The following is a 27,496-nucleotide window of genomic DNA, read 5'->3' on the forward strand; positions in this document are numbered from 1 at the left end:
GGACCCTATTAAGAAAACCAATTTTTTCTCCTAAAGCCCTAACGTCTAGAAGGTTCCATCATCATCCAGATCTAGAATCCCCGAAGCCAGTATATCATTATATCATCTAACTCTATTTCTCTTGCATTTGCTGGAGAACTCTCTGAGAATTTCAGATTAATTCTACAATGGCGAAGCGTTTGATTCCAACACTCAACGGAGTTCTTGTCGAGGAAATCCTTTCCCCTTCCAAAACCACTGCCGGCATTATCCTGCCCGAGAAATCCACCAAGGTAGTTTTCTTTCTCTTTCGATCTCTTTTTCTGTCATAAGTTTTTAATGTAATCTAAGGATCTTGCTTCATTTGATTGAAAACAAACAGCTGAACTCCGGGAAAGTGGTGGCCGTGGGTCCAGGAGCAAGAGACAAGGAAGGGAAACCGATCCCAGTTCCTTTCAGGGAAGGTGACACCGTTCTTCTGCCTGAGTTTGGGGGTTCCCAAGTCAAGCTTGGCGATAAAGAGTGCGTCATTAAGCTCCCTTTTTTATTGTATACTTTATCATTTGGTTTGAGAAGTTGATCATTTTCTTGTTTTTTTATTTTATTTTTCCCGGCAGGTTTCATTTGTATAGAGATGAAGATATTCTGGGCAATCTCCACGATTGATAGATTGGAATTGCAATGAGGCATTAGCTTTGTTTATTGTTTCTGGGTTCAATTAAATTGGGCGGAACTGATTAATCATCGTTGTTATTGGAAAGTGGAAACTTTTACTATTAAAAAGATTTCTGGCGTGATTTTTGTCTAATTATCCCAAGATTACATCCTTTTGGTAATGGCATTGTTATAATATGGATGTTTGATTGAGGATGGGATTTTCGATTGAAGTATTATTATCGAATGTGTGAAACTGATTTAATAGATATAAAAATGTTCCAATTAGATACTTTAAAGCAGTTAATGGTAATTCAAAAAAAATGCAGTTAATGATTCCATTTAGAATTTAGAATTTATCGAGTGTGATTCTTCTTAAATTTTTTGATGAAAATCTTAATAAATATTTTTTTATATTTTTTTTATAGATTATTAGAAGAATAAATTTGTATTTTTTAATTGTAATGAATAAAATAAAGAGAAAAAATATCGATATTTAAATTTATAATCTATTTTGAATAAATATATTAGATTTAATTAAATTTAAATATCAAGTTATATATTTTTTAAAACAGAAATTTAAATAATACAAACATATTTAAGAAATTGATTAATTAAATTTTTTAACCTAATGATTTAATATTTAAAAAAAAAAAAGTTAAGACGAATCTAAAACATGGATTAATGTAATTGACCCAAAATACTTTCTCGTTCAATCTTCCCCGTTTCCTCCCTCCAAAACACCTCTTACTTCCTTTTTGGCTTTACCCGGAAGCATGCAATCAAAAATACATTTCCTATATCCTTTCTCACATCGTCTCTCTATGAAGTAGAAAACTAATAAACAAACGGTCACCGAGGTACCACCACGGTAGGAAGTCGGTTAGGTTCTGCCCGTTCCAACCGGGGCGGACTTTAGTTCATCGTCTCTCGTGGTTACTTCTCTATGTTATTCGTCATCGACAACGGATCTTCCTCTTTGCAACTCTCATTTATATTTCCGGGATGTTTCTTTACATGGGCATCGCTTCCTTTGATGCCGTTCCCGTTGTTAGGAACCGACCTCACCCGGCTCCGTTTACCGGAGTCCCCAGGTTTACGAGAAACTTGAGAGTTTATATGAATGCCGATAATTCCTCTGCTGACGCGGTGAGTCTCTGGTTTCTGATTTGTCCGTTTCAGTCTATTAGATGAATTCTTCGGTTTTAAGATTGAGATTCCGTTTTTTAATATGGTTTTCCGTGCTGAGTTGTGTTTTTAATCATTCCAAAATTTGAGTTTTTTTGTATGGTTTCTTCTTCCTTCCGGGTTTGAACTTGATAGAATTTTGAGGACCAATTTTAACATTTGGATGGATGAATTTTACTGCAGTACAATACTGGTTTTTTGTATGATTTCTTCTTCCTTCCGGGTTTGAACTTGATAGAATTTTGAGGACCAATTTTAACATTTGGATGGATGAATTTTACGGCAGTTCAATACTGGTTTATTGATGATCCGCTTCCTCTACGAGAACTTGATAATTTGATGTTGGTAAAACAGTTGATGTGGTGTCATTCGATAATTACAATACAATGATAATATCTGACCATATCATCTGAATTTTGTTCTTCGATTCAATGTATATTGTTATTTATTTTTTTACTGAAATAGCTGCATGATTATGAATTTATGACTGTATATTTTAGACTGATTTTAGGGGTTTGCATCTGATTCTGGTTCATAGCGCTTGCATCTGCCCTGAACTTACTGAATTTCCTGTAGATTTCAACTGTTTGGAAAAATTTCTATAGAGGGGGCGTATGGAGGCCTTGTGTAAACAAGTCTTCTGAAGCTATGAGTTTTATGTTCAATTTCTGGTGCTTTGCACATTTCCAGTTTTTGTTATGTTCTTTATGAATTATGCATATGCGCTCATGCATGAGTATGCTTTCGTGTGTTGGCTATCTTCATCGGTTTATGATTTGGTTGTTCCTTTTAATTACTATAGATTTACCTGAATCGAATGGTTACATATACATCGAGGCAAATGGAGGCTTAAATCAGCAGAGGAAATCGGTTGGTTCTATTCCTCACTTGTCTGTAATAAGTATGTGTATATTTAACCATTTTCTTCATTTATATTTTTCTCTACACGGTTGCTTTGGATGCTTTCTAGATATGAAATGCAGTTGCTGTGGCAGGTTATCTTAATGCCACACTTCTAATCCCTAATTTCCATTTTCATAGCATATGGCGAGATCCCAGGTTTGTTATCATTTATTTTCTGTTGGTATTTTGTTTTTGTACCATCAAGGAGAAATGATATCTTATTTTGCCAATCATTTTGTTATCACATCAACTGAATCCCATCTGTGGTTTTTTACTTTCCCAGCAAATTCAAAGACATCTATGATGAAGAGTATTTCATCAATACCTTGAAGAATGATGTATGAGTTGTTGATAAGATTCCTAACTACATAATGGAACGATTTGATCACAATTTGACCAACGTTTTCAACTTCAGAATTAAAGCATGGTCATCCATTCGGTATTATAAGGAAATTGTCCTACTAGCTGCTTGAAGAAAAGTGAGTTTAAGCATTGATTGTAGTTTATATTGGGATATGTTCTTCACTGCTATTCTCTTCTAGTTCTATTTATTTTTGGATAAATTACTCCATTTATTGTTGTCATAAATTAGGCTACTCGTTTTCTGATTGAACGATACAGGTTTATAAGAATTTCTCCTTTTGCAAACCGCTTATCATTTGATGCTCCTCCTGCTGTCCAAAGACTCGGATGCTTTGCAAATTATGAAGCATTTCGTTTTTCGAGTCCAATACTAAGCCTTGGAGAAACTTTGGTTGCAAGAATGAAAGAGTGCAGTGCAGACAGTGGTGGCAAATATCTTTCCGTTCATCTTCGGTTCAAGGAGGTTAGTATTTGTGTAGATTGATGGCATTTCTTAGCATAAAAAGTACTGTTATGACTTTTAGTATCAGAAACTGATCAACTCCATTTTTGTAACAAGTGTAGAATATCCTTTATTGTGCAGGATATGGTTGTTTGCTCTTGTTCTGTATTTGATGGTGGGGAGCTAGAAAAAGAAGACATGAAAAAAGCGAGGGAAAGAGGCTGGAAAGGAAAATTTACAAAACCTGGTCGAGTTATACGCCCTGGAGCAAACAGGATTAATGGGAAATGCCCCCTTACTCCTTTAGAGGTATTCTCAGTTTATTTTTGTTGTTCGATCGACACTAGTTTCGATGATAATTCTTTTAATATGTTGTTGCACCTATTAGGTTGGATTGATGCTTAGAGGATTGGGATTTGATAACAATACATATATCTTTTTGGCTTCTGGAAAGATATACAATTCTGAGAAAACAATGGCTCCATTATTGGAAATGTTCCCCAACTTGCAAACAAGGGAGATGCTGGCATCTGAGGAAGAACTTGCTCCATATAAGGTCTGGAAGAATACAGAGATTTCACTTCTTTCTTTAAGCCTTTCAATAATGCCTTTGAGATCGGACTTTCTGTCATCTCTTTGACTCGATTATTGCTTTCAGAAGTTTTCTTCCAGGATGGCTGCCATAGACTATACTGTTTGCCTTCATAGCGAGGTGTTTGTTACAACTCAAGCTGGAAATTTTCCTCACTTCCTGATGGGCCACCGGAGGTACTTGTACAGCGGACATTCCAAGACGATTCAACCAGACAAGCGAAGGTTCGCACTGCTATTTGATAACCCGAATATTGGGTATGTATTTAACTTTTCTACCTTCATTTAGCGGCCACAATAGGGTAGCAGAAGATCTTATTGACAGTTCCAAACATTAGCAGCTAGATAAACATGAAGCAATACATCTCGAAACAGTTATGTTGTACACTTTACTCTCGGAGTTTATATTAAGTAGTTTTCTTCTTTGCCAAGGTAACTTGCTTAGATGGTTTACATTGCATGTGTCGTATGTTCTATAATGGAAAATGTATCATCATGATTTCAGGTGGAGTAATTTCAAGCGACAAATGCTGAATATGCGTTCACATAGTGACACTAAGGGTGCGTTTGGATCACGGAATATAAAATTATCAGTGGGAATAAAAGATTACCTGAGAATGTTACATTATTGTGTTTGGTTGGTTTGGCATGAATGTAAGATTACATTATTTGGTTGAAGAAATAAAAGATTACTAGAATGTATATTTTACCAAATTGTCTTTGATCTATATTTTTTGACAAGTGAAATTTTAAATATTTAAATAAAAATTATTTATATAAAAATTATATATGTTGATAATATATTACTTGAGTATTTAAATATATCATGTATTATTTTAATTTTAATTAATATTAAATTTTATATAATTTATGTAAAAATATATTAAAATTTTATATCAACATTTTAACTAAATGTTTACATTGTGAAAACTAGCTTCGGTTTATACGTGACGCATTTACCGGGAGGTTTCTTGTATTTTTCAATAGACAAGGTTTACATTCTTCTATATATAATAATTTATTATAGATATTCATAATAATAAAAAGATGTAAATTATTTTTGTTATCTAAGATATAATATTTATTATATCTTCTATATACAATAATTTATTTATTTATCTTTTATATTTATACTTAATTCTGCATACTTTATCATTATTATTTATTTCATGAATTTATATTGCAAAAACATAATTCAAATAAGTAAGAAAATATAACACTAAAAATCATATTGTAGCTTTATCTTCTTTTCTTGTTTGTTCATTACCATGTTTTGCCATGTCGTGGTTACAATATGATTATTCTTTCGAGTGAATCCAAGACTTACCAGCATCAAAAAGTGATATAAATATCAGTTTTAGATTGTGGGTGTATTTTAAGATGTGAAGTATTTTGATAAGATGATGAAAATATCATTTCTCTTCCTTCTCTCTTTTGAAGGAATCGACATGTTGCTCAAAGAAGCAACATCAATTAACTGCTAATGGTAATAGAACTGCTGGAGGTTTTTTTTTATTACAGGGTTGAAAAGGTGAGGGTGGTTCATATATTAAAAGAGTTCACAGCTGTAGAATGTGAACATTAGTGAGAAAAAGAAATTTCTGAAATATATAGCTTTGGCAAGATGCCCATCACTTTCATACTGATTCCTTTGTAGGTGTGCTATGTGTCGTGATGGTCAGCCTGCTTCTCATTCACCTGATTTGCGATGTTCATCAAGGAGTTTCTCGAAACGTTCAAGACATTGAGAAGGTGTTCGGCCAACAATTGGGGCAATCGTCCTCCATTGCGTTGGCATGAGCTTAGCAAGATGAAGCAGCTTCTCATCCTCTTCTCTAGTCCACTCGGTCTACATACATCACAAAAACACAAATGATCACTTGAAACTTGATAATTTTTACTAGTTTTCTTCATCAAAATGAATCAAGTAGAAACAATTCAATTAAACTAAATAATTCAACATAAAAACAATAACATATTCTCAGCAAGAAAGCTACTTGCAGAGTTGCCGTTTGAGTAACAAAAGGCTGCAATTCCCTACAACTAGACCACCCTCAATTCTTACTTTCACCAACTCATTTTACGCTCTCAAAAGTAAAAAACTTATTTGAGACAAGCAAATGAACAATAAGAATTGAAATTTGTGAATTTATTTTTATATGATACAATTATAAACCAATGCACATTACTCCACGTTTGTAGTATTTTGTACTTTTAGTCAAACAAGTATTGGTTTATTTACCATTAACTTCTGTTTGCATAGCAGACATTCGAGCAAGCACAAAGCAAGAAACAAGAAGTAACAAGAACATTTCTTTCAACTAAGCTTAGCTACTCTGACCAAAGACATCAAATCAAAGAGCAATCTAAACTAAACTTTTCTAACTGAAGAAAAACCTAATAATAATAGTGTCTATGGAAAAATTCAACTCATAAATCGAAACACTGAAAAGCTTAAATACCCAAAATTGATTCGATCTTTAAGGGTAAAGCTCCAATTCGAAACAAATCCAGGTGAAGAAACATTAAAATTTTCCTTACAAGGAAAAGAAAAGATAAATTTACCTTCTTAATGGAGGGATCGAGCCACTCATACCAGCGAGCTTTACATTGCTTAGCAGATTTACGAACAAGCAAAGAAGAAATTCGAGCCCATTGTTTCTTCCCATATTTCATAACCGTTGCCTTCAATATCTCATCCTCCGTGTTCTTCCATACTCCTCCTTTTATCATAATCCTCATTTTGGCTCACGATTCTTTGTTACCTTGAAATAAGGAAAGGTAATACTTCCAAAACAAGCTTCTGAAATGAACAAACTAATGCAGATTGTAAACCACTTCAAATAGCAACTTAATAAGTTTTGAATTCATTCAAATCCCAAGCACAAATTACAACTAACAATTAAAAAGAAAATTAACAAAAACTCAAACATCCAACAAATTCATATAAGAGATGTCAAAAGTAAAAGCCAGAAAAACAGTTTATTTAGCTTAATTAACAACAAAATACAACTTTGGAACTAATTGCATGCTGGAATTAAACTAGCAGATAAGAAGTTTCAAACTTTATTGAAATTCAATATGAGAAAAAAAGACCCAAACCTTAAAAAATCACATCATTCCTCAGTTTTTCTGATAGAAAAGGAAAATCAAAGAAGAAGAATGCAACAATTCTCTCCGTAAAACTCCAAAGCAAGCTAACGGGGAGAAGCAAACGGGAAGAATGCAACAGCTCTCGCCAAATCGAAGAAGATGCAATGTTTTCCTTCGCATAAGCAAGCTAACGGGAGAAGGATATTTTAGCCAAGGGGGACGGGAATGTTGAAATACCTAAGAGAGATGGGAGACTAACATTCCCAGTAAAACAGGAAAAAAAAAACAACTGTTGGTATTCAATGTTTACCCTCTCTTGGGAATAATAACCATCCAAACGTGGGTAAGTTAAACGGGAAAAAAAGATTCCTCCCAGGAATGTTTTAATCCATGAACCAAACGGGACCTAAAGGAATTGAACTTAAAAGGCCAAACGATTTGATATATACCTTCCCATGCCCCGATTGCATGTGTCGTACAAACGGATCGGTGAAAGCAAGATCATCGTCTGCTACGTAATCTTCACGAAGGATTTCGATGGTGTGAATGTATCTTGTTCCTGTAAACATAGTTATAGAGGTCAAGTCGTATACGATGTTCAGATAACAAAAGCCGACGATTTTGCCATCAGAGGGATAACCCCGGCATTAACCGAATCGGAGATTGTTTTGTGATTTTGCTGTAGCGGAATCAAACAAACTGTTAACACCACATTGTATTCTTTTACACTCAATTGTAGTTTGATTTGGAAGAGATTTTGGTGTAGATTTTATGAGAAATCAGGGTATTATGATTGATTTTTCATATTCAGTTTTGTAAGAGGGTGTTCACCAATTGTCCCATTTTCAACAATTTTGTTTGTTGTTAATTCTTGCTGGATTCCTATTCTTCTCTCGTATCCATTCTTATAATGATAGATACACATAAATATTATTGTCAGAATTAATATAAAAACACATATAATAATTATAGTTTATTGATAAATTGATGGTGATTATGAGTCTCTATTGATATATAATTCGAGGGTGTAAAGTAAATCATCAGAATAATTAAATAAATATCATCCAATTTAGATAGATGACATCAAATTTAATCCTGAAAATAAAAAAATGTAATATTTTTTAATATCAAAATATAACATTTAATAAGTAGTTTAGATAAAAAAAATAAGAGAAATGTATACCATAAAAGTAAGTTACCCTCTCGTTATATATAAAATTTTAGTTTTTATAATTATTAGACTTCTTTTGTCTTAGGGCTCCCGACAAATGACACTTCGGATATTCCTTCATAGATGGGCAACTCTAATCCGTTCTTATCGAAATAAAATAAGAATATTTGATCCGCACTATAAGAATCAGTTTGCATTCATTCTCTGTCTGAACCAAAAGCAACCGCCATGGGAATCGTCGGAAATCTCGCTCCACAGCAGCGCCAATCTTTCGACTCTCAAGGTCTACGCCGCCGCCTCTTTGAACAAAATATTTTCTTTTCAAGATCCTTCTGCCACTGGGTTTTTCTTTAAGTGTGTGTTTTGCAGGTTTTATTGTGATCGAATCATTTGCGAGCACTCAAGAAATTGAAGCCATGAGGAAAAGAATGGACGAATTGCTTCAGGACTTTGACCCCACCACCACCGCTTCTATTTTCTCCACCAAAAATCAGGTCTTTTTTTTTTTCTTGTAGCAATTGTAATATTTTTGGAATTATAACTTTAAATTCTGATAGTTTCTCGATATGGGGTTTTTCTGTAGTTGAAGTTGACCAATGAATACTTCTATGAAAGTGCTGAAAAGATCTCCTTTTTCTTTGAAGGTGTGTTTTTTTCTATTGTTGCTTTCATTCTTTTCTGCACTCTTTTAGTTGTTTCTTTGATTTTAATTTTACTTTGAGAAAATCAAATTACTTTTGAGAACTAGACTTTTGGGATATATGAACTTGCTGTTGCCTGTCAGATTTAAAGTGAAAGGTATGGATGTTATGAATTGTTTGCAAAAGCTTTAAAGGGTAAAGCTTGATTCCTTATTGCTTTCACATGTAATCTATTGTATAAAGCACCTACACTTATGGTTATTAGTGAGTAGAGAGTTGTTTTTGGTTACTTTGATGACTTCTATTTTTTTTTCTTTCTTTTGTTGTTTTGGCAGAAAAAGCATTTGATGATAATGGAAATTTAAAGCAATCGAAGGAACTTTCTATTAATAAAGTTGGGCATGGTATATGATTTTGTAAACTTTGTGTTTTATTATGCTCTTATTTGGAAACACGTTCATGTAAATAGAGTATAGATATGTTTATTGTAGCTAATCCATGGTTTTATTCGTTTGTGCAGCGTTACATGAGATTGACCAGGTTTTCAAAGAATTCTCTTGCTCTGAGAAAGTTTCAAGTTTGCTCTTCTCTTTAGGATACAAGAGACCAGTGATCATGCAGTCAATGTATATTTTTAAGGTATTTAACTTGTTTCTTACTTGACCATGAAGTCAATGTTTACCCAGTGATAACACCCTTTGCTGGTGACCTTAGAATTTCAACCCCCAAGTCATTGAGAGGTTCTGATTTCAGTTGCTTGAACTTAATAGTTCAACTTTAGAGTCGAACAGTGTATTGGCTCATATAGGTTTATTCAAATATCCAGTCAATAAAACCTGTGTCCTGTCTGTGGATCCTAGGTGACCTTGCTGTTACTTTGTTAAATTTAGTGATATGAGTTTTTCTGTAAAATTTAGGAATTTCTATGACAGTGAGGTTCTGTTTGGTGGCTGTTTTGTTTTATTCTGGTGCTTTCTTCATTTGATGGGTGTGGTTAATCGAATAATTTTGTTATTCTTCATTTGAAAGAATACACACTACTAATCCTGCTAATGGATGAAGATTGGAATGCTGTATGGTTTGTAATGAAATTTGAATCTTGTATCCTGTCTGAATGGATTTTGTTGAATACTGAACTTTGAGTTGTTGTGCTTATATGTGACCCATTTTGACAGCAACCGGGTATAGGAGGTGAAGTAACTCCTCACCAGGACAACGCATTTCTTTATACTGAACCTAAAACTTGCACTGGTCTGTGGCTCGCTCTAGAGGATGCAACAGTTGTTAATGGCTGCCTTTGGGCCATTCCAGAATCTCAAAAAAGTATCCTTTTTTACTTTACCCTGTCTGTAACATTTTAAAGTATATAAATGATGCCTTATTTTGATCTGCTCTAATTTTTGTTTCTAGATGGTCTTGTAAGAAGGTTCATAAGGGGTGAAGATGGAGTTTTCTTCGATAGGCCCTCACAATCGTATGACCAGAAAGATTTTGTGCCTATTGAAGTGAAAGCTGGGTCTTTGGTCGTAATTCATGGTGATCTTATTCATCAAAGGTTAGTTCAAAGAATTATATCCAGAGCTCATCCAGCTTAATGGGCCTAATGGCTAACCGTTTGCGTCTTTTTTGTTTATGCTGGTACTATAGCTTTGAAAATCAATCTTCAAATTCGCGGCATGCGTACAGCTTGCATGTGATAGATACCGACGGCTGCAAGTGGGCAGAAGATAATTGGTAAGTAATTAGATCATTTATTTTTATCTTCACCAAATTTTGAGATGGTTCATTTTTTATGCCCCACAGATCCATTCATTCTTTATAGGACAAACATAGTATCTTTCTCAAGGTGCTGATAATAAACATTTTCTTTTATCTGACGAATCTTATTTATTTAGATGATGTAATCCATAGGTAATTCAACTGTCTCGGTGTTGCTTGAATGCTTATGCTATAGCACCGGCAACAATTTTCCTCATCGTATTGATATGCTAGGGCAATGTGTAAATACTTTTAACTTTATTTGTTTGAAGTGTACATCCTTGTATGGAAAACAATATTCCGATTCAAAATGGTAATTAATGTAGTCGCCTCCGTCACCATACATCATAGGTGAGATTGAGAGAAGATCTAATTCATCTGATATTCATTGGTATTGTGATATTCACTATAAATGTGATGTCATGGATGCAAAAAAAGGAGATGTTCTTTTATTACATCATAATGAAGAAAAGAACTAATTATTGTATTCTTTAGTTATCTAAAAGAGATATGGATGCGGTTTATGTGATGATCGACCATTTCTTCAACTTTATCTTTTCACCTTTTCAGGATTCGAAGAAAAGTTGAGCCAGAGCCCCTTTACACTTCTTGAGCAAACTCAGGAGTTTGTCCCCTGAAATTCGCTGTCAGCCTCAGCCTTGGCAGGGATGGGAATGAAGGTTAAGAAAACAGGGAAGTAAAGGCATGGAGATTTCATATGCGTATGAGAAAAATATTTATACTCTCGTTGCAGTATGTACATTATTGGATAATGTTTTATGTTATTTAGACATGAGTGTCAAATATAAGTTCGTGTCGAACATGACAATTCCAAGACCAATAAAAGTTGGCTCACCATATACTCTATACTGAATAACTCAAATTTCCATCATCTATATATAGTGATGTAAATGAATAAAGTGTTCGACGAATTGTTCATAAATTGTTCTTATAACGTTCGTTTATGTTTGTTTATTAAGTTAAATAAATAAGTATGGACAACATTTCTATGTTTATTTAATAAATGAACGAACATAAATATAGGTGTGTTCGGTTTGTTTATTTTTATTAATAAACTTGTTTATTGGTTCAATTATAAATTTATTTATTGTCTTGTTTATAAGTTGTCAACTCTTTTATAAATTTGTTTATTCAATTTTAATTTTTCTTCCTTTTATAATTTAAATATTGACTTGATTATAAATTTATTTACCGTCTCGTTTATAAGTTGTCAACTCGTTTATAAATTTGTTTATTCAATTTTAATTTTTCTACCGTCTATAATTTAAATATTGACGATGATAAAAACTAAAATAAACATAAGATGAACTTTGAATTCAAATTGTGAAGTTAAAGAACTTAGGGATTAATGGTGTAATTTCACCATTTTTGACTTGTAAATAAAAGGGTAAAAAGAGGATTTGTTGTTAATATTAAACAAACAACAACAACAACAAAACCCTATTCTCATATGTGATGGGGTAAGGGGGAGGTAGGGTAGTAGGTTGCCTCCATCGCCAGATTGAGAGCAGCTTCCGTGAAAGACTCCTGGCAGTAAGAAAAATTAAAAATAAAGATAAAATACAATGCATGTATAAATAAATAAATACATGGTTGAACAGTATTCTTATGCAATCTTCATATACGAGTCTGAAATGGAAAGTAATCCCTGCAAATAAATTCTTGCGAAAAAAATCTCTGCACATGGACAGAAACGTAAGACTTGGCTAAAATTAAACAGGGGAAACATGAACAGAAGGATACGCAGAAGGCAACGATAATAAGCTACGAGAAGGAATATTAAACGAACATGTACACAAATGTTAAATGAATATGTTCTCGAAGTTAAACGAATATTAACATATTTAAAAATAAATAAACAAATATAAACATGATACTGAAAATTTTAATGAATACAAATTGAACATAAATATTTTTAAAATTAAATAAACGAATATGAATATAACTTTATTCGTTCAAATTTGATTCATTTATATATTTCATTATTTATTGACCCTTCGAGAATATGGTGATTGCATGGAGTTTTTACGCTCAATCTAACGTGCAATAACTTGATTTCAGAGTTATTGAGATGAAAAGTAATTGAACGTGAAAGCAAGGCAATGCATGCATATTTCTTCAAATTCAAAGCTATACTAATAATTGTAAAGAGGGTATGGACTTGAAAGAAAAACGTAAAAAGGCTATGGATTCTGATCTGAATTATGAGACATGAGAGTTAAAAGGGATATATAACTTTCCCAAAAAAGATTGGAGCTTTCTTCTTTATTGAAGGATGGGTCTACTACCACTACTACTCTATCTATGCAAACTGATTTTGAAGGAATCCCACAACCATCACCCCCCCCCCAACTGTTCCACTCAGCTAAACTTTCCCAACTTTTTTTCTGAAGTTCATGGCGTGAGAGATTGCGTTCGTCCTCCTTGACTGCAAAATAAATAAAATCAGAGTAAAAAGAAACACAAGGACAATCCCCCTAGCTTCCCCATTTTTGGCCATTTCCAATTAATGCTGGCCGCTCCCAGACCTCATTGGATTTTCTCGGCAATACGCGCTTTCTTCCTCAGTTTCTTGCATTTTTTTGGGGGTACATTTTCTCTGCTTGTTTCTGCCCTGCATGCAGATATTCAGCTGCAGAAGTTTCAGTGACAAAGTTTCAATTGGCATCTTTTATCGTATGCAAAGACCAAGAGATTTTTTTGTGTGACATTTTTATGTTCTATTTTTAAAGTTTATTTTGTTGGCGATTGAATGAATATGTCTGGGTATTTCAAGAGGTAAAAGGACACAAAATCGAACAGGTGTATCATCAAGTTCCAACTCTTCGCTTCTGTTTTTCACCTTTTGCTGGTAAAAAGAACAGTAATCACCAAATCTTACAGGTCAGATAGATACATAATGCAAGAAAGATACCAAATATATATGGCTAACTGAGCCTACATACAATGATTCTACCTTGCAATCTCAAAAACTAAACTAGAGTTGAGTCGAACTTTATTTAATTATCCAAGAATATATGGGAATTGAACATACATGAGAAAAACAAAAACTATTACTGACATATACCTGAAAACCCCCTCCAGATATATGCAGTTCAAGTTAATGTCACTTTTACATCAAAACTCTCTTCACATCTTTATCCTGTTCCTATGTCCCCCATCGCCCTTATCATCTATCTTTCATTTTTGTAATTGTTCTTGTTCATATAGAATGGACAACACTGTCAACAAAGAAATTAAAACCCTGCAATTTGCATTGTTTAAAGGGTAAAAAAATATGAAAGGAGGCTCTTTCCTTGGGTTTAGCCAGCATGGTCCAATATGTGTTTTAAGGAAACCCCCCCCCCCCCCAAGATTAACTACATGTCCTTGTCTTCACAGTTGCACCATGCGTGACAGACACAGCATGAAACAGTCCCTAGTTTGTCACAAAAAAACAAAACTAACGACAGGCTTAAATGTTAACCTTCTTTTTTAACTCAAATGGAAAAACTAGTATTTAATTTCTGCGTATCTGTTGCCCACATGCTAAGCTTTAGCTAATAGCTACCCACCGGCCACCTTCCCGTGTTGTTGTTCAGTTCTTCAGAGGAAGAAACTCGAAATATCGGGTTGTCGTTGTTGTAGTTATGGCTGTGATGGGCACTTGTTGGTGGGTGTCTTTGTTGCTGATATTAATGCCGGTTCCAAGGGGAAACAGCTCGAGGGTCTGGTCTTGTCTGTTGTCTTCTTCGTGAGTGATATTGTTTTCTTGGTGTGGTTTCAATGGACATAAATTTCCAGTGTCTGATGAAGTTGTTCCCGAACAAGACAGCTCCAAGCATAGTTCCTTGTCGTGAATTTGCATCCACTTGTTTCTTCCACTTTTTGCAGTTCCATGCGTTGATATGAAACCCTAAAAAGACAGAGAACATCGAATTAAAGTGGAATTACGAAAAGTGGTGGATTGAGTGAATGCAAATTCATAAAACAACAGAAAAGTAAAAGATTGCAGCTTTTAGACAAAAAAGGGATAGATAGACACGAACCTCGGAGAGTTTACATACGTTTGAAGGAGAAGCCTGGTTGTTTGTCGGTTCAATTTCGCAGCGACCCAACGAAGATGCTAGTAAAAACAAAACAAAGCAATGAAAACATATACATGTTTCAATTCTACGTGTTTCTATAGGTTTACCTGCTGATTCCTTCTTTTCCAAGCCATCGGCATCGCAATGTTGTTGTTCGTCAGGAGTTTTGTTAAGCTGACGGCGGCGTTTTTGACGTTCTCTTGCTTTATGGTTCTGGAACCAGTAGAAAACGTTCTTCCCTTCGATCTTCCCGAACCGCTGAAGCAGCGCCGCAATTTGTTGGATTTGAGCCGTGGACGGCGTCCGTGTGCCGCGTCGATAGAGCTCCTCGAGTGTCATTAACTGCTCCGGCGTTGGGTTCCAACGTGAACTCCCTGATGACTGTTGACTTCTCTCGTTTGCATTATTCACTGTACCACCAACAAGAAATTATATCATTGCTAACAAGAAGAAAAAATGAATGAAATGTTACAAGAAAAAGGGTGGGGTTTACCGAAATCTCCATGATTGAAGAAAGGTAAAAGGTTTGGAATCAAAGGTGAAGGCTTTGCGTTGTTGAATGAAAGAGATAAGCTGAGGTCAGTAATATGGGGGTATCCCATTTTTTTGAAGGAGCAACAAAGCACAGATTACTGGGTTTTGTTGTTGTTGTGAAGTTTATATAACTTCGAGAAAATAACCTCAGTGATCAAAAATATCTTATAATATACGATTTTAACGTTGCGATTTAGTTGGTTATTTTGACAAATCCAAAAAAATTGGTTAAAATCGTATATTATAAGGTATTTTTGGTCACTGAAGTTATTATATATATATATCAAATTAAGGGGGTGAATTCACGAGATAATGTTCTCGAACTTTTTTATTCACGATATAATGCACATTTCAGATTAATTGCTGGGATGGGGTGAATTCTACAGTGATCTCGTAGGACGCCATGCAATCCAGGCGATCTTGTAGGACGCCATGCAATCCAGGCGACATACGGAGACATACGAGTGACATACGAGCCATACAAGCCATATACGAGCCACGAGCCAATGGAGAGGTCGCCATGCAGTATTATACGAGGTGAGGTCGCCATGCAGACGAGCCAGCCAATGGAGAGGTCGCCATGCAAACGAGCCAGCCAATGGAGAGGTCGCCATGCAGTCTGGGCGACCTTGTAGGTCGCCATGTAGTCCCGGCGACCTTGTAGGTCGCCATGTAGTCCCGGCGACCTTGTAGGTCGCCCCGGCGTCACCTAGCTCCCGAGACCATGCATGCACATGCAGCCAAGATAACTTCACGTGCTCCTGCTCCCCGCTGCATGCCTGCATGCATGCCAAGATAACTTCACGTGCTCCTGCTCCCCGCTGCATGCCTACAGCTATTGATGCCATGTGATCCTAGCTCACGAGACCATGCATGCACAATAATTGAACCATTGTTGGTGAAATAATTGAGGCAGCCGGTTATATATGGGGGTGTGCAAATCGCAAGAACATAAAAGAAAGATCACACATAATAGAAAGAAAGAAAGGGAGAAGAGATTGCTCACGAGAAAGAAAGAAAGGGAGAAAGAAAGGAAAGTAAGAAGAAGAAAGGGAGATAAGGTAAATTTGTTTATATTTAAATTAGTTTATTATTATAAATGTTAATTAGTTTATTAGTTTAGGGTTATATGATTGTTAGTTTAAGTTATAGTATACATAAATTAAAAATTATTTAATTAGTATATGTTTGATAGTTATATAGTTAAAAAATAATTAATTAGTTTGTTTTGTTAATAGTTAGTTATATAAAAAAATTATTTAATTAGTTTTTGTTAGTTAAATAGTTAAGTTATATTTGTTTGTTGAATATATATTATATAAAAAATTAGTTAGTAAGTTTATTAGTAGTATATTATAATGAAAAAATAGTTTATTAGTTAGTTTTAGTTATATAAAAAAATATTTTATTAGTTGTTTAAGGGTTTGGTGTTTACGTTTAACTTATATTTTAAAAAGTTTAGTTTGTTAGTTTATTAGTTTATTATATTATAAGTTATTATATTAAAGTTTAGTGTTGTAAATTAGTTAGTTAGTTTATATTAGATTATATTAAATGATTTTTTAAATATTGTTGTTTAATTTTTTTTACAGATTCATTCCAATGGCTGACCAAATTCCACTGTTGAGGCTTGACAATGAACATATTTCAAGTCATTTGGGAATAATGGTGAATAAAATATTTGTTTAATGAATTATAATTAATAAATATTTGAATATTATTTTATGATTGTGATAATTTTTTTGAAATATTTAATTGTAGGAGGACGAGCAGCGAGTCCTTCGTCTTCGACTACATAAAGTGCCCAAGCCACACCCACTAATAGAAGAAAATTTGCAAGAGGCTGGATTTTGGTATATCACATTTGTGCGAGATTACAAGTTGGTCCCAGGTTTGATCAGTGCGTTGATTGAACGCTGGAGACCAGAAACGCACACGTTTCATTTGCCGTGTGGCGAATGCACGATAACTTTGGAGGATGTGGCAATGCAACTCGGGGTCCAAACTAATGGGATGCCGGTGGTAATGTCACATGAGTTTAATAAGGTGGAACAACTTTGCAACTTGTTTCTTGGGAAAGCGCCCGTACCACCAGAGTGTAAAGGGTGGCGGGTGAGGTTGTCATGGTTGAAGAATGAATTTCAACTTCAATCAAATAGTACGGAGCACGAAATTATATATGCAACACGAGCATATATTACAATTGATTGGGGGAATTTTGATGCCTGATAAATCCGGTAGTTATGTTCACACTCAGTATCTTCTTTTTTTAACAAATTTTGAGAATTGTAGGCAATATAGCTGGGGTTCGGCGATATTGGCGTTCTTGTATCGTGAGATGTGCAAGGCGTCATTAGTCGTGAATGATAATAATACAGTAGAAATCAGTGGATGTCTGTTGCTGCTACAATCATGGGCTTGGCATAGACTTCCGTTTTTGACACCGATTAGTCGGACTGCAGTTGACTTTCCACTTGCCGGAAGGTAATATGAATCCTCTATTTTAATATAAAATATTAATTAAAAAATATTTATTTTGATTAGAATTATTGAACAAAATGTCTCTATTTTTGTTTTGATTGATATACAGATGGAGGCATAAAATTGAAGGCACAGGGTTGGTGCACAACAACATTAAAGAGTTCAGGTTAAAGATCGACATTAAGGCCAAAAAGGAGGTATGCATAATTTGTATTTTTTAATTATTATTTAAATTAACTATATTATCTGATTTAAATAAATTTTATTGTTTTTGTAATTTTACAGTTTAATTGGAGACCATACATGAATGAAGAATTATTTGCGTTGATACCGCACGATATTTTAGATGGGTTTCAATATTGGTGTGCTGTTACACCATTGATCAATTTTGCTTTTGTTGAGATCCAATTTGGGGATAGAGTGCTGAGGCAATTCCACTTCCACCAACCTATTCCGCGGAGTCCATGGGATCATGACCTCCTCCAAAACTTAGATGGTCGTCGTCCAGTGAATTGGGTTGAGACGCATGACGACCTGCACAGATTTGATGGTCGTCGTAAAGAAAGTGTTAATTGGGTTGAGAAGCATGCAACCTACATTAATGCTTGGAACAATAGGGCTTCATTCATGCCAACTCTTGACGCCATTCAAGACGACGACTTTAATTTTGAGACTTCGGCTTACCTTGCTTATTTTTTGGATAATGGAAAGCCGTTCCTCACAACAATAGTAGAGAGGCGACAATTTTTGAGGTTTAAGAAAAGATTTGGTAAAGCTGAATACTCTCTACCGAGTGGGAGTGGGAGTTCATCTCTACAAACTGAAGCGGAAATGACCGATGTGGATAATAGCGCACCACAATCGTTGCATCACGCAGTTGATGATTCTACTGGCCCGGCATACATACCAGAGTTTGTGCAGCCTGAGGCACCCATCTATTCTCCTACGTTTTCGTCGACGTATGACTTTGAACACATGACAGTTCAAATACCCCCAATGAATGAGGGGGGTGGGTACAATACTCCTGAGCCACAACGGCCACAACGTATCAGACGTCCGCCCCGACATTATCATTCAACAACACCCCGACATCGACAACAATTGTAAACTCGTTTGCTATTTATTACAAATTATTTATTGAAATTAGACTACTTTTTTTAACCTTAACAATGATGTTTAGTATCAAATCATTACTAGTATCAAATAATTAAATATTTAGTAAATCAACTGTTTTAAATCATTAGTATCAAATAATTAAATATTAACAATAAATCCTCATTAATAATAATTAGTAAATCATTAGTATCAAATCATTAAATATTTAAAAATCATTAATAAATTCGACTATGTATAAATTTAAACTCAGTAATCCACACTTGTACCCTCATTTGTTAGTATTCTATAATTATTAGTAATAATTATTAAATCATTAGTATTAAATCATTATTATAAATAATTACTAAATAATAACATAATAATTATTATAAAATCATTATTATAATGATTATTATCAAATCATTACTAAATCATCAAATCATTAAATATTTAAATCATTATTAAATCATTTTTATAATGATTATGACTAAATCATTATTATAATGATTATTATCAAATCATTACTATAATGATTATTATCAAATCATTACTAAATCATCAAATCATTAAATATTTAAATCATTATTAAATCATTTTTATAATGATTAATAAATACATAGAAATACATATATGATTACTAATGATGAGGCCTATATCTTGGTAAATTAGGACAATTGTTTTTTGAATGGCCTTCACCCCTACATAATCCGCATCTCTTTGCTTGACCTCTCTCTTTAGCATGAAAATCCATACTGGTATGAATTCGAGTGGACTCAGGTCGACCCTCTGGACTTCTGCGAAGCATTGGATTTGGTAGCCATTAATCATGATCCTTTTTGGGCCAATATGATTCATTCGGGATCTGTCTGAACACATAGCTGTAGACATTTAATATCCTACGTAGGTGGAAGCATTCATCAACATAAGTGTATGCGCTTACACCAGCATACATACATGCAGCGACTGCATGAGCACATGGATATTTCCATGCCTGAAAACGACCACAATCACACCATTTGTGTCGTAAATCAACTCTAAATGTTTGGTCTTCTCCTCCGACGTTACGACGTATGCACGACACGACAAAAGTATGACCAACTCGGTTGAAATTATGAACAACCATTGATGTTGCCAATCGCTCATTTGCTTCCATTGATTCCACCACTGTAGGAGCCCAAGTTTTACCTCTATTTATGAGACTCTCAATTTCCTTGCCTTTGTCCGACCAAACTTTACCCAGTCTAAAGTACGTCTCTTTCACCACGCTCGCTATTGGGAGATGGCGTGTACCTTTTAGTATCGAATTAATGGCCTCAACAAGGTTTGTGGTCATATGTCCGTATCTCCGACCTTCATCGTATGCTTGCGAACATTTTTCCCGCGGTATTTTTGAAGCCCACTTCCAAACACGCTGATCATCGTAAAATACCTTCAAATTCTCCAATCTCTTGTCAAAATTTGGTCGACGTAGTTCGTATCCTGTTCCATAATATATTGTGTTAAACCGCAATTAAAAAACCACGTAAAAAATACACAAATATTGAAATTAAAACTTACCCATGCTGACTATCTCGCTACGAATATGTGCGTTATGAAACTGGTCGATACTATTCTTGCCAATATGACGGATACAAAATGTCGGATATGCATACGGAGGTATCCAACGACTTCCTGGTCGTTCAATTGCCGCCAAAATACCCGTTCCTCTATCGGATATCAAGCAAACTCCATCTTCACGAACGACATATTGACGTAGATTGGTCAGAAAGAAATCCCAAGCCTCTGTTGTCTCTCCCTCAACAATGGCGAATGCAATTGGGAAGATATTTCGCTCACCATCTTGAGCAACTGCCATCAAAAGTACATGCCTATATTGACCATACAACCACGTACCATCTACTTGGATCATACGTTTGCAAAATGGAAATCCTTCAATACATGCCTTGAATGCCCAAAATAGTCTATGAAATATTTTCTTCCCTGGCAGAAGTTGACCTTCTTCGTCATATGCGGGCATGGTTTGAGACTTCACTATAGTTCCTGGGATAAATCGCTTCATTGCTTGTAGCAAATGTGGTAGCTCATTGTACGATGTATCCCAATCTCCATACGTCAACTTCATTGCCTTCATTTTCGCATTCCACACCTTGCCATATTTTACTTTGATATCCAAATTGGCTTCGAATAGATGCAGCTAACACTGAACAAGATATCCTTGGATCCTTTTCAACCATCGCCTTCACGTATTCACATATTACATCGGAGTCCAATAGTCGGTGGTCTTGTTTGATGGAGTTTCGCAAACATGTGTGCGAACCATTGTACCTCGTGATGACCCAAACATCGTGCCTTTGATTTTTCGACACTCTGATCTTCCACTTGCACTCTGGGCCATATTTTACACACTTTGCGTATAGGGTTTTCTGGTTGGACTCTGCAACATGGACATCAACATGGCATTTGATGCAGTACTCTTTAATCGCCAGCGTAGCTTCATTTTTTCCTCTGAATTGCACCCCAACTGAAAATTCACCAGAATTATCGAATGATTCAGTCATTTGGTACGGAGGTAAATGTGGCATGTCTGGGAATTCAGGTGCCCTCATTGCATAATAGTCTATCTCGTACATGTGAGGAGTAGCTTCATACGGTGCCAGAACTTCATCAATTGCACCTCCACCAAAAATATTTTCGTCGTCGCCCAAAACGGGTTCTTCGGTTTCTTCATCTTCGCTTGAATCATCGTGAATTTCTCCCCATCGATTTTCAGCGTCAATATTAACAACCAATTTCGATATGTTTCTCGTCTCATACTCTGCTGTTGCAGATGTCCCCCCGACTTCATTTACACTTTCCAATAGTGCCATAAAACTGTTCGGGAACCTGTACGTCGGCTCCTCAAACTGACTATATAAAGCCATTTCAGATGGATTTTGAGCCACACCTCTTGATGACCCAGGAACATCACATATGTTACACACATCAACAAATAACTCAATAACTGCTATATTGGTTGACTCATGTAATCCAACCATGGTTCCAATATCATCATCTTCTTCAAGTGGAACTGCAGCATATCTGACTGGGTTGGGGCATATCATAAACCTATACCTCAAACCATCAACTGCAGCTCGAATTTTTCTTTCTATCTTATGCTTCATTTCTATAAATGTGATGTCTTTTTTGAACATCATATTTATTGGTTTTTCAGACTGAAAAGCTACTCCGACCTCATTTTCCATAATCTGTCCATTATAATGGACAATCGTGAAAAAGTTGTTGCTCATTTTCTCTACAAATAAAAAAATAAATTAATTTAGATTAAAATATTAGATAAGATAATTTCATAAAACATTAAATCATTAAATATAATATAATATACTATTATATTATATTAATGATCAAATAAAATTTGTTATTTAACTTGATTAATTGATTAATTACTAATATTATTAATAATGATTTAATAATTATTATTAATCTAATGATTTGATATTTAATGATTTAATAATAATATGATTTAGTCATGATTACTAATAATTATTTATTATAAATATTTAATGATTTAGATTTGATACTAATTATTTAGTTATTATTACTAATAATCATGATTAGTTTGATAATTTTTTTTATTTTTTAAAAATATCAAACAAATTTGTTAGGCAAAATATCGTAATAATTCGTTGGCCGGATTATTTCATTCAATTAATTTTTACTCCTTACTAATTTACACATACAATATAAATAAAACAAAATATTTTTTTTAAACAACACTAAATATTTTAAACACAATATTTTTTTTAAACAAAAATTATCTCGCACAAATTAGTTTATATAATCTAATATAAACTTACTATCAAACTAATTTACACATACACAACAACAAAAAATAGACAACAAAAAATAATAAATTACTCACGTATTTATGCCTTCCTCCTTTCCTTTCTTTTCCTTCTTTGTTTCTTTATTCGAATCAATTTCAACATGGGCAAATGTTGTGGAATAATGCCCTGTATGTGTAAACCGTTTAATTTATTTAAACAGCAATAGCTCCCACAAATTAATTTTATATAATCTAATATATTATAATATAACTTAAACTAATAAACTATTTCTTTATTATAATATAACTTAGTTAAAATAACACACTAATTAAGCACTAATTAATTTTTTTATAATATAACTTCAACTTCAATGAACAATCTAATATATGTTTAAAGACACTAACAAATTAATTAATATTTTTTTATATTTAATAACTTAAACTAATTAACTAATTAACTAATTTTTTATATAATATATATATAACTTAAACTAACCAACTAATAATTTATACTAACAAACTAATTAACTAGATTTTAGTTTTACCCTAAACCCTAAACTAACAAACTAATAATTTCATATAATAAACTAAATTAAACAATAAAAAATTACCTCACAAACTATGTTTGATCCTTTATCTTATTTTCTTCTTCTTCCTTTTCCTTCTCTCGGCAAAGTTTATATGTGCTTATGCTTATACTCCTGGTTGTTCTTCTCCTTCTATCCTAAACCCCATATCATTTATATAAAGCAAAAAATCGTTGTACAAAGTCTTTAAAATTTGACTATTGAATAAAATATTATTAGGATTGAATCGTATAACTATTGAGCATTGAAAGTCTTCAATTGAACAGCAATATTTGCTGTATTTAACAGCTAAATTAACGCTGCAATCATACAGCTATGAATGCAACGCATGCAGCTACGGATGCAGGAATCTCCCAGCTAGCTATGGATGCAACGCATGCATGAGTGATACAGTTAAAGCTTGGTCGTTGCATGCATGAGTGCTACAGTTAAAGCTGGGTCGCGATGCAGGAATCTCCCAGCTATGGAGACTCCATGGCGACCTACCACCTACCCTACCACCTACCATGTCGTAGGGACTCCATGGCGACCTACCATGTCGTCGGGACTCCATGGCGACCTACCATGTCGCGATGTCGCCGGCAACCTAGAACCGATCCTTGGTCGCCCCGAGTGCCCCATGCATGAACCGATCCTTGGTCATCCTTGGTGCATGGCCCATGCAGAGGTTTGCCGAGATCAGACCACGTGAACAAAGCGCATGCGACCTATCCCATGCCTCGTGCATGGCCCATGCATAGCACCAAAGCAGCATCAGCGAGCAACAGCGGCCACCAAAGCGAGCAACAGCGGCCACCAAAGCAGCAAATCTTATAGGACGCCGGGCGTGCATGGCGACCTATAAGGACGCCGGGCGTGCATGGCGACCTATAAGGACGCCGGGCGTGCATGGCGACCTATGTTGCCACTGTAGAATTTACCCCATTCGAGCAATTAATCTGCCCAGTGCATCATCTCGTAAAATATTTTTTTTGAATCCATTATGTCGTGAGTTTTGCCCAAATTAAGGAACATTTCTCTGCAATATATATCTTGCTTTGTCTCTCCCCAGAGCGAAGTCACATCAGAGAAGAATGAGGTAAAACGGAAAAAAGTAAACATGCTTTCTTAAATTTTTTTATTAATGATTTCTTTCCTACATCGTAAATGGAGCAAATCATATTTGTAAGTAGCCTTTATAATATTTAATTTGTATTAATTTATCAATAGATCAAATATTAGTGTTATATAAAAAAGCAAGCAGCAAAAAATGTTTAAATCACATTCAAACAAATTAAAGCATAGATAGGATTCTACAAAACACTAGCTTGAACTTTCACCAAGTTCAACAAGTTCACTTGAAAAAGAATAATATTATGGTCATGCCAAAGAACATATCATCATCATTCATTAATCCAAAACTGTACGAAATCGACCACATTCAACAAAGCCTCATCAGTTTTCTTTATGATACCATTAAAAGACACAAATTTGGGTCCAAAGTTTAAACCTTGAGGTTCTTTTTACATAATTCAAAAGGGGAGCTTTGAATTCAAACCATTTGATTGCTAGTCTCCTATGACATTCAATATTAAAATTCCCATGAAAGCAGGTGGCCCAAATTCTTAAAACCAAACTAACCATACAAAAAGCTTGCCCTTAAATTCCCAAACATCAACATTCTGAAAACCAGAAGCAAACACAAAGACGGGTTCTCAAAACACAAGCAAAAGAGACAACTTGACACTAAAAAAATTGGGAATTAAGTGAGGATTCTGTGAGAACAAAACATTGGGTCTGATTTCTGAAGCCTTTTGATTAAAGTATGAGCCCATCATGCTCGGTTAGAAAGAGCCTGGGCTGGACATATGGCTCGTATGCTATCTTTTAACTACCATTGGGTCTGATTCCTTAAGTCTTTGATTAATTTCCAACACTCTACCTAGACATTTACAATATTTCCATATGCATATTGAATTTCAAAATATTTTTTTATTGAATCTTTGCCACTAAATTTAATTATAATAGTTGATTTGATTATAATTGTAATTAAAGTTTCCTAGAAAGAAAAGGAAATCAAACAAAACAACTTGCAGTGCGTTTGTGGGAAATCAATGGCGGGTAATTGATGGAATATAAGAGCTTCAAGTTTTAAACATATTCCTGCAGGCAACGGCAATTAATACTGCACGTCCCACAACCCCCTCTGGTCTCTCCCAACATTAAGTTCTAAATATAGATTTAGTATATAAAGAAGGTTCCATGACCAAGCTCATGTTTAACACAACCAAAACCCAAACCTCTAAAGCTTCTTCCTTTTGTTTCCGTTCTCAGTTTTCTCGAATTCCCCCATACTCAAAAACCTTGTTAACTTAAACCCACTTTTCTATCTGGTTTAAAAGATTCATAGTCAAATGAGGATTTTTAGAGGAGTGAAAACAAGAGGGTGCAGATGTAGTAATGGAGGTAGCAGAGCTGCAGTTTTCTTCTTCTGGGCTATCTTAATTTTTTCTCAGTTAGGTCTGCATTTTTCTGTTCATGAAGATCGGTTCAAGTCTCCCCCAAGGAAAGGCCAGTTTAATTTCGATAATAATGCCTATTTTCATGGTCCTCCATCATCAAGCTCACCTCAGTTTGCTGGAAATGAAGATGATAAGAGGATAGTTCATACAGGTCCAAATCCTCTTCACAACTAGTGACAGAACATATGGTGGGTCTTGTTAGTACGTACATGTTTTTAGATGTTCATTAATGTTAGAATTCAAGCAAGAGGGGGGGGGGGGAGTGTAAGAACCAGGTTTTTGTTGCAGATATTATAGGTGAAGGAGAGAGCATTGACTTTGGCCTTTTCAGTTATGTTTTAAATAAGGGTTTATGAGGAAAGGGAAGACAAAGGGAAAGGCTAGTGTAAATGCTCTTGTTTCTTTCTTCTTGTCTTTTTAATTCTCTTCTTTTTCTTATGCTGCAGTACTGCTGCTGTGTTAATGTTAACCATTCAATTGTATTGTTTTTGAATTATAATAGTCAATTATCTACTTTGCTTTATTCAGTAACTGTGGTGCCTGCCCATAACTTTCAGTTAAGATAATATAAATGAGTAATATATATATATAATTCATTAAAATATTGGATGTAGAATTGATCTATATATAAATAGGTAAATTTTTGTTTTTAGTCTTTGTATTATGCTTAACTTACTAACCTAACGTTTATATTCTAATTTTATCATTTTTTATTATATTGATCAAAGTCATACAGCTAATGTTATGCTAAAATTACACTTTCGTCGGCATCTTGAATGATTGGTTTTGTTGTTGTTGTTGTATTGTCGGGTGAGATAGAAAAGAAATTTTATGACTTTCATCTTTGGAGGAAGAAAATAAAATCAACAAAAAAACAGTTTATAACAGCACACATGACTATCATGTCATTCTTTTATTTATGATTTAACACTCGAGTGATCAAAATAAGAGTAAATATAAAATTTAATAAGGGAAATTTTTTTAACTTTACCAAAAATAAGAATGATAAGAAAGTAGAGCGATGAAATATGATTTAGCCCAAAATTTTTTTGACCAATATATATATAATGTGAATGAGAGAAACCAAAACCAGTTGTTTTGACTCCGGAAACAACATTAATGCTCCAAAAGGAAAAATAAAAAAGTGGGTAGTTTTAGTGTAAGAAAACCTTAATATACCGTTAATGAAATATCTTACTGAAAATGTTAATATTTTTTTAACATTTTCGGTAAAACGTTAGCTAAAACATTATTTTTTTTACCGGAAATGTTAATTTACTAACTAATTTCCAGTATAACCCAATATTAACATTTTCGGTAGAAAAAATAATGTTTTAGGTAGCGTATTACCAGAAATGTTAAACATTTTTTGTAGCGCCCAATATTAATATTTTCAATACAAAAAATAATATTTTAAGTAGCGCTTTATCAGAAATGTTTAAAAATATTAACATTTCCGGTATAACTATTCTTTAACCGTAATTAAGGCGCGACACCTTTTTTTAACTGTATATTAAGTCCGCTGCAATGAGACATCCCCTAAACAAGTTGAAGCTGAAAGAATTCTGACACTTATTCCATAATTAGGGCTCTTAGCACAGGGT

General features: G+C 34.3%; 4 protein-coding genes and 1 pseudogene across 5 annotated transcripts; 3 read left to right on the forward strand and 2 right to left on the reverse strand.

The window, feature by feature from the left end:
* Nucleotides 1–87: 87 nt before the first annotated feature.
* On the forward strand, nucleotides 88–27,496 carry LOC120133962 (10 kDa chaperonin, mitochondrial-like). 2 transcript variants are annotated; one of them, XR_005517136.1, is made up of 5 exons: nucleotides 88–272; nucleotides 362–501; nucleotides 597–691; nucleotides 13,373–13,392; nucleotides 27,494–27,496. XR_005517136.1 is itself a non-coding variant. In XM_039150445.1 (3 exons), exons 1-3 carry the CDS (start codon nucleotides 168–170, stop codon nucleotides 643–645), a joined length of 294 nt encoding a protein of 97 aa, XP_039006376.1. In that variant the 5' UTR covers nucleotides 90–167; the 3' UTR covers nucleotides 646–787. The 2 variants fall into 2 exon arrangements, 1 of the variants encoding a protein (XP_039006376.1); XM_039150445.1 differs by lacking the exons at nucleotides 13,373–13,392; nucleotides 27,494–27,496 and having other exon boundaries at nucleotides 90–272; nucleotides 597–787.
* On the forward strand, nucleotides 957–7,779 carry LOC120134310 (annotated as a pseudogene).
* LOC120133961 (cell division cycle 5-like protein) lies at nucleotides 5,511–6,859 on the reverse strand. Its single transcript, XM_039150444.1, has 2 exons — nucleotides 6,686–6,859; nucleotides 5,511–5,969 (listed from the first exon to the last, which is right to left on the reverse strand). The coding sequence occupies exons 1-2, from the start codon at nucleotides 6,851–6,853 to the stop codon at nucleotides 5,811–5,813; spliced, it is 327 nt and encodes a 108-aa protein (XP_039006375.1). The 5' UTR covers nucleotides 6,854–6,859; the 3' UTR covers nucleotides 5,511–5,810.
* Nucleotides 8,561–11,648, forward strand: LOC120133959 (phytanoyl-CoA dioxygenase). The gene is made up of 9 exons (XM_039150442.1): nucleotides 8,561–8,667; nucleotides 8,754–8,878; nucleotides 8,968–9,028; nucleotides 9,361–9,429; nucleotides 9,546–9,664; nucleotides 10,201–10,348; nucleotides 10,436–10,580; nucleotides 10,673–10,759; nucleotides 11,354–11,648. Exons 1-9 carry the CDS (start codon nucleotides 8,613–8,615, stop codon nucleotides 11,394–11,396), a joined length of 852 nt encoding a protein of 283 aa, XP_039006373.1. The 5' UTR covers nucleotides 8,561–8,612; the 3' UTR covers nucleotides 11,397–11,648.
* LOC120133960 (WUSCHEL-related homeobox 6-like) lies at nucleotides 14,155–15,473 on the reverse strand. The gene is made up of 4 exons (XM_039150443.1): nucleotides 15,317–15,473; nucleotides 14,979–15,281; nucleotides 14,833–14,909; nucleotides 14,155–14,699 (listed from the first exon to the last, which is right to left on the reverse strand). The coding sequence occupies exons 1-4, from the start codon at nucleotides 15,471–15,473 to the stop codon at nucleotides 14,382–14,384; spliced, it is 855 nt and encodes a 284-aa protein (XP_039006374.1). The 3' UTR covers nucleotides 14,155–14,381.

The sequence above is a fragment of the Hibiscus syriacus genome, unplaced genomic scaffold (assembly GCF_006381635.1).
Source record: "Hibiscus syriacus cultivar Baekdansim isolate YM2019G1 unplaced genomic scaffold, ASM638163v2 tig00110597_pilon, whole genome shotgun sequence".
NCBI lineage: Eukaryota > Viridiplantae > Streptophyta > Magnoliopsida > Malvales > Malvaceae > Hibiscus > Hibiscus syriacus.

Bases quoted from the DNA above. Each gene is read 5' to 3' on its own strand.
- LOC120133962 (XM_039150445.1), top strand. From the start codon at position 168: ATGGCGAAGCGTTTGATTCCAACACTCAACGGAGTTCTTGTCGAGGAA. The intron at 273-361 runs GTAGTTTTCTTT...GAAAACAAACAG, and splicing joins TGCCCGAGAAATCCACCAAG to CTGAACTCCGGGAAAGTGGT. The intron at 502-596 runs GTGCGTCATTAA...TTTTCCCGGCAG, and splicing joins GTCAAGCTTGGCGATAAAGA to GTTTCATTTGTATAGAGATG.
- LOC120133959 (XM_039150442.1), top strand. From the start codon at position 8,613: ATGGGAATCGTCGGAAATCTCGCTCCACAGCAGCGCCAATCTTTCGAC. The intron at 8,879-8,967 runs GTCTTTTTTTTT...GTTTTTCTGTAG, and splicing joins TTTTCTCCACCAAAAATCAG to TTGAAGTTGACCAATGAATA. The intron at 9,029-9,360 runs GTGTGTTTTTTT...TTGTTTTGGCAG, and splicing joins GATCTCCTTTTTCTTTGAAG to AAAAAGCATTTGATGATAAT.
- LOC120133960 (XM_039150443.1), bottom strand. From the start codon at position 15,473: ATGGGATACCCCCATATTACTGACCTCAGCTTATCTCTTTCATTCAAC. The intron at 15,282-15,316 runs GTTAGCAATGAT...TTGGTGGTACAG, and splicing joins TTCATTCATTTTTTCTTCTT to TGAATAATGCAAACGAGAGA. The intron at 14,700-14,832 runs GTTCGTGTCTAT...CTGTCTTTTTAG, and splicing joins ACGTATGTAAACTCTCCGAG to GGTTTCATATCAACGCATGG.
- LOC120133961 (XM_039150444.1), bottom strand. From the start codon at position 6,853: ATGATAAAAGGAGGAGTATGGAAGAACACGGAGGATGAGATATTGAAG. The intron at 5,970-6,685 runs GTAAATTTATCT...TGATGTATGTAG, and splicing joins TCGATCCCTCCATTAAGAAG to ACCGAGTGGACTAGAGAAGA.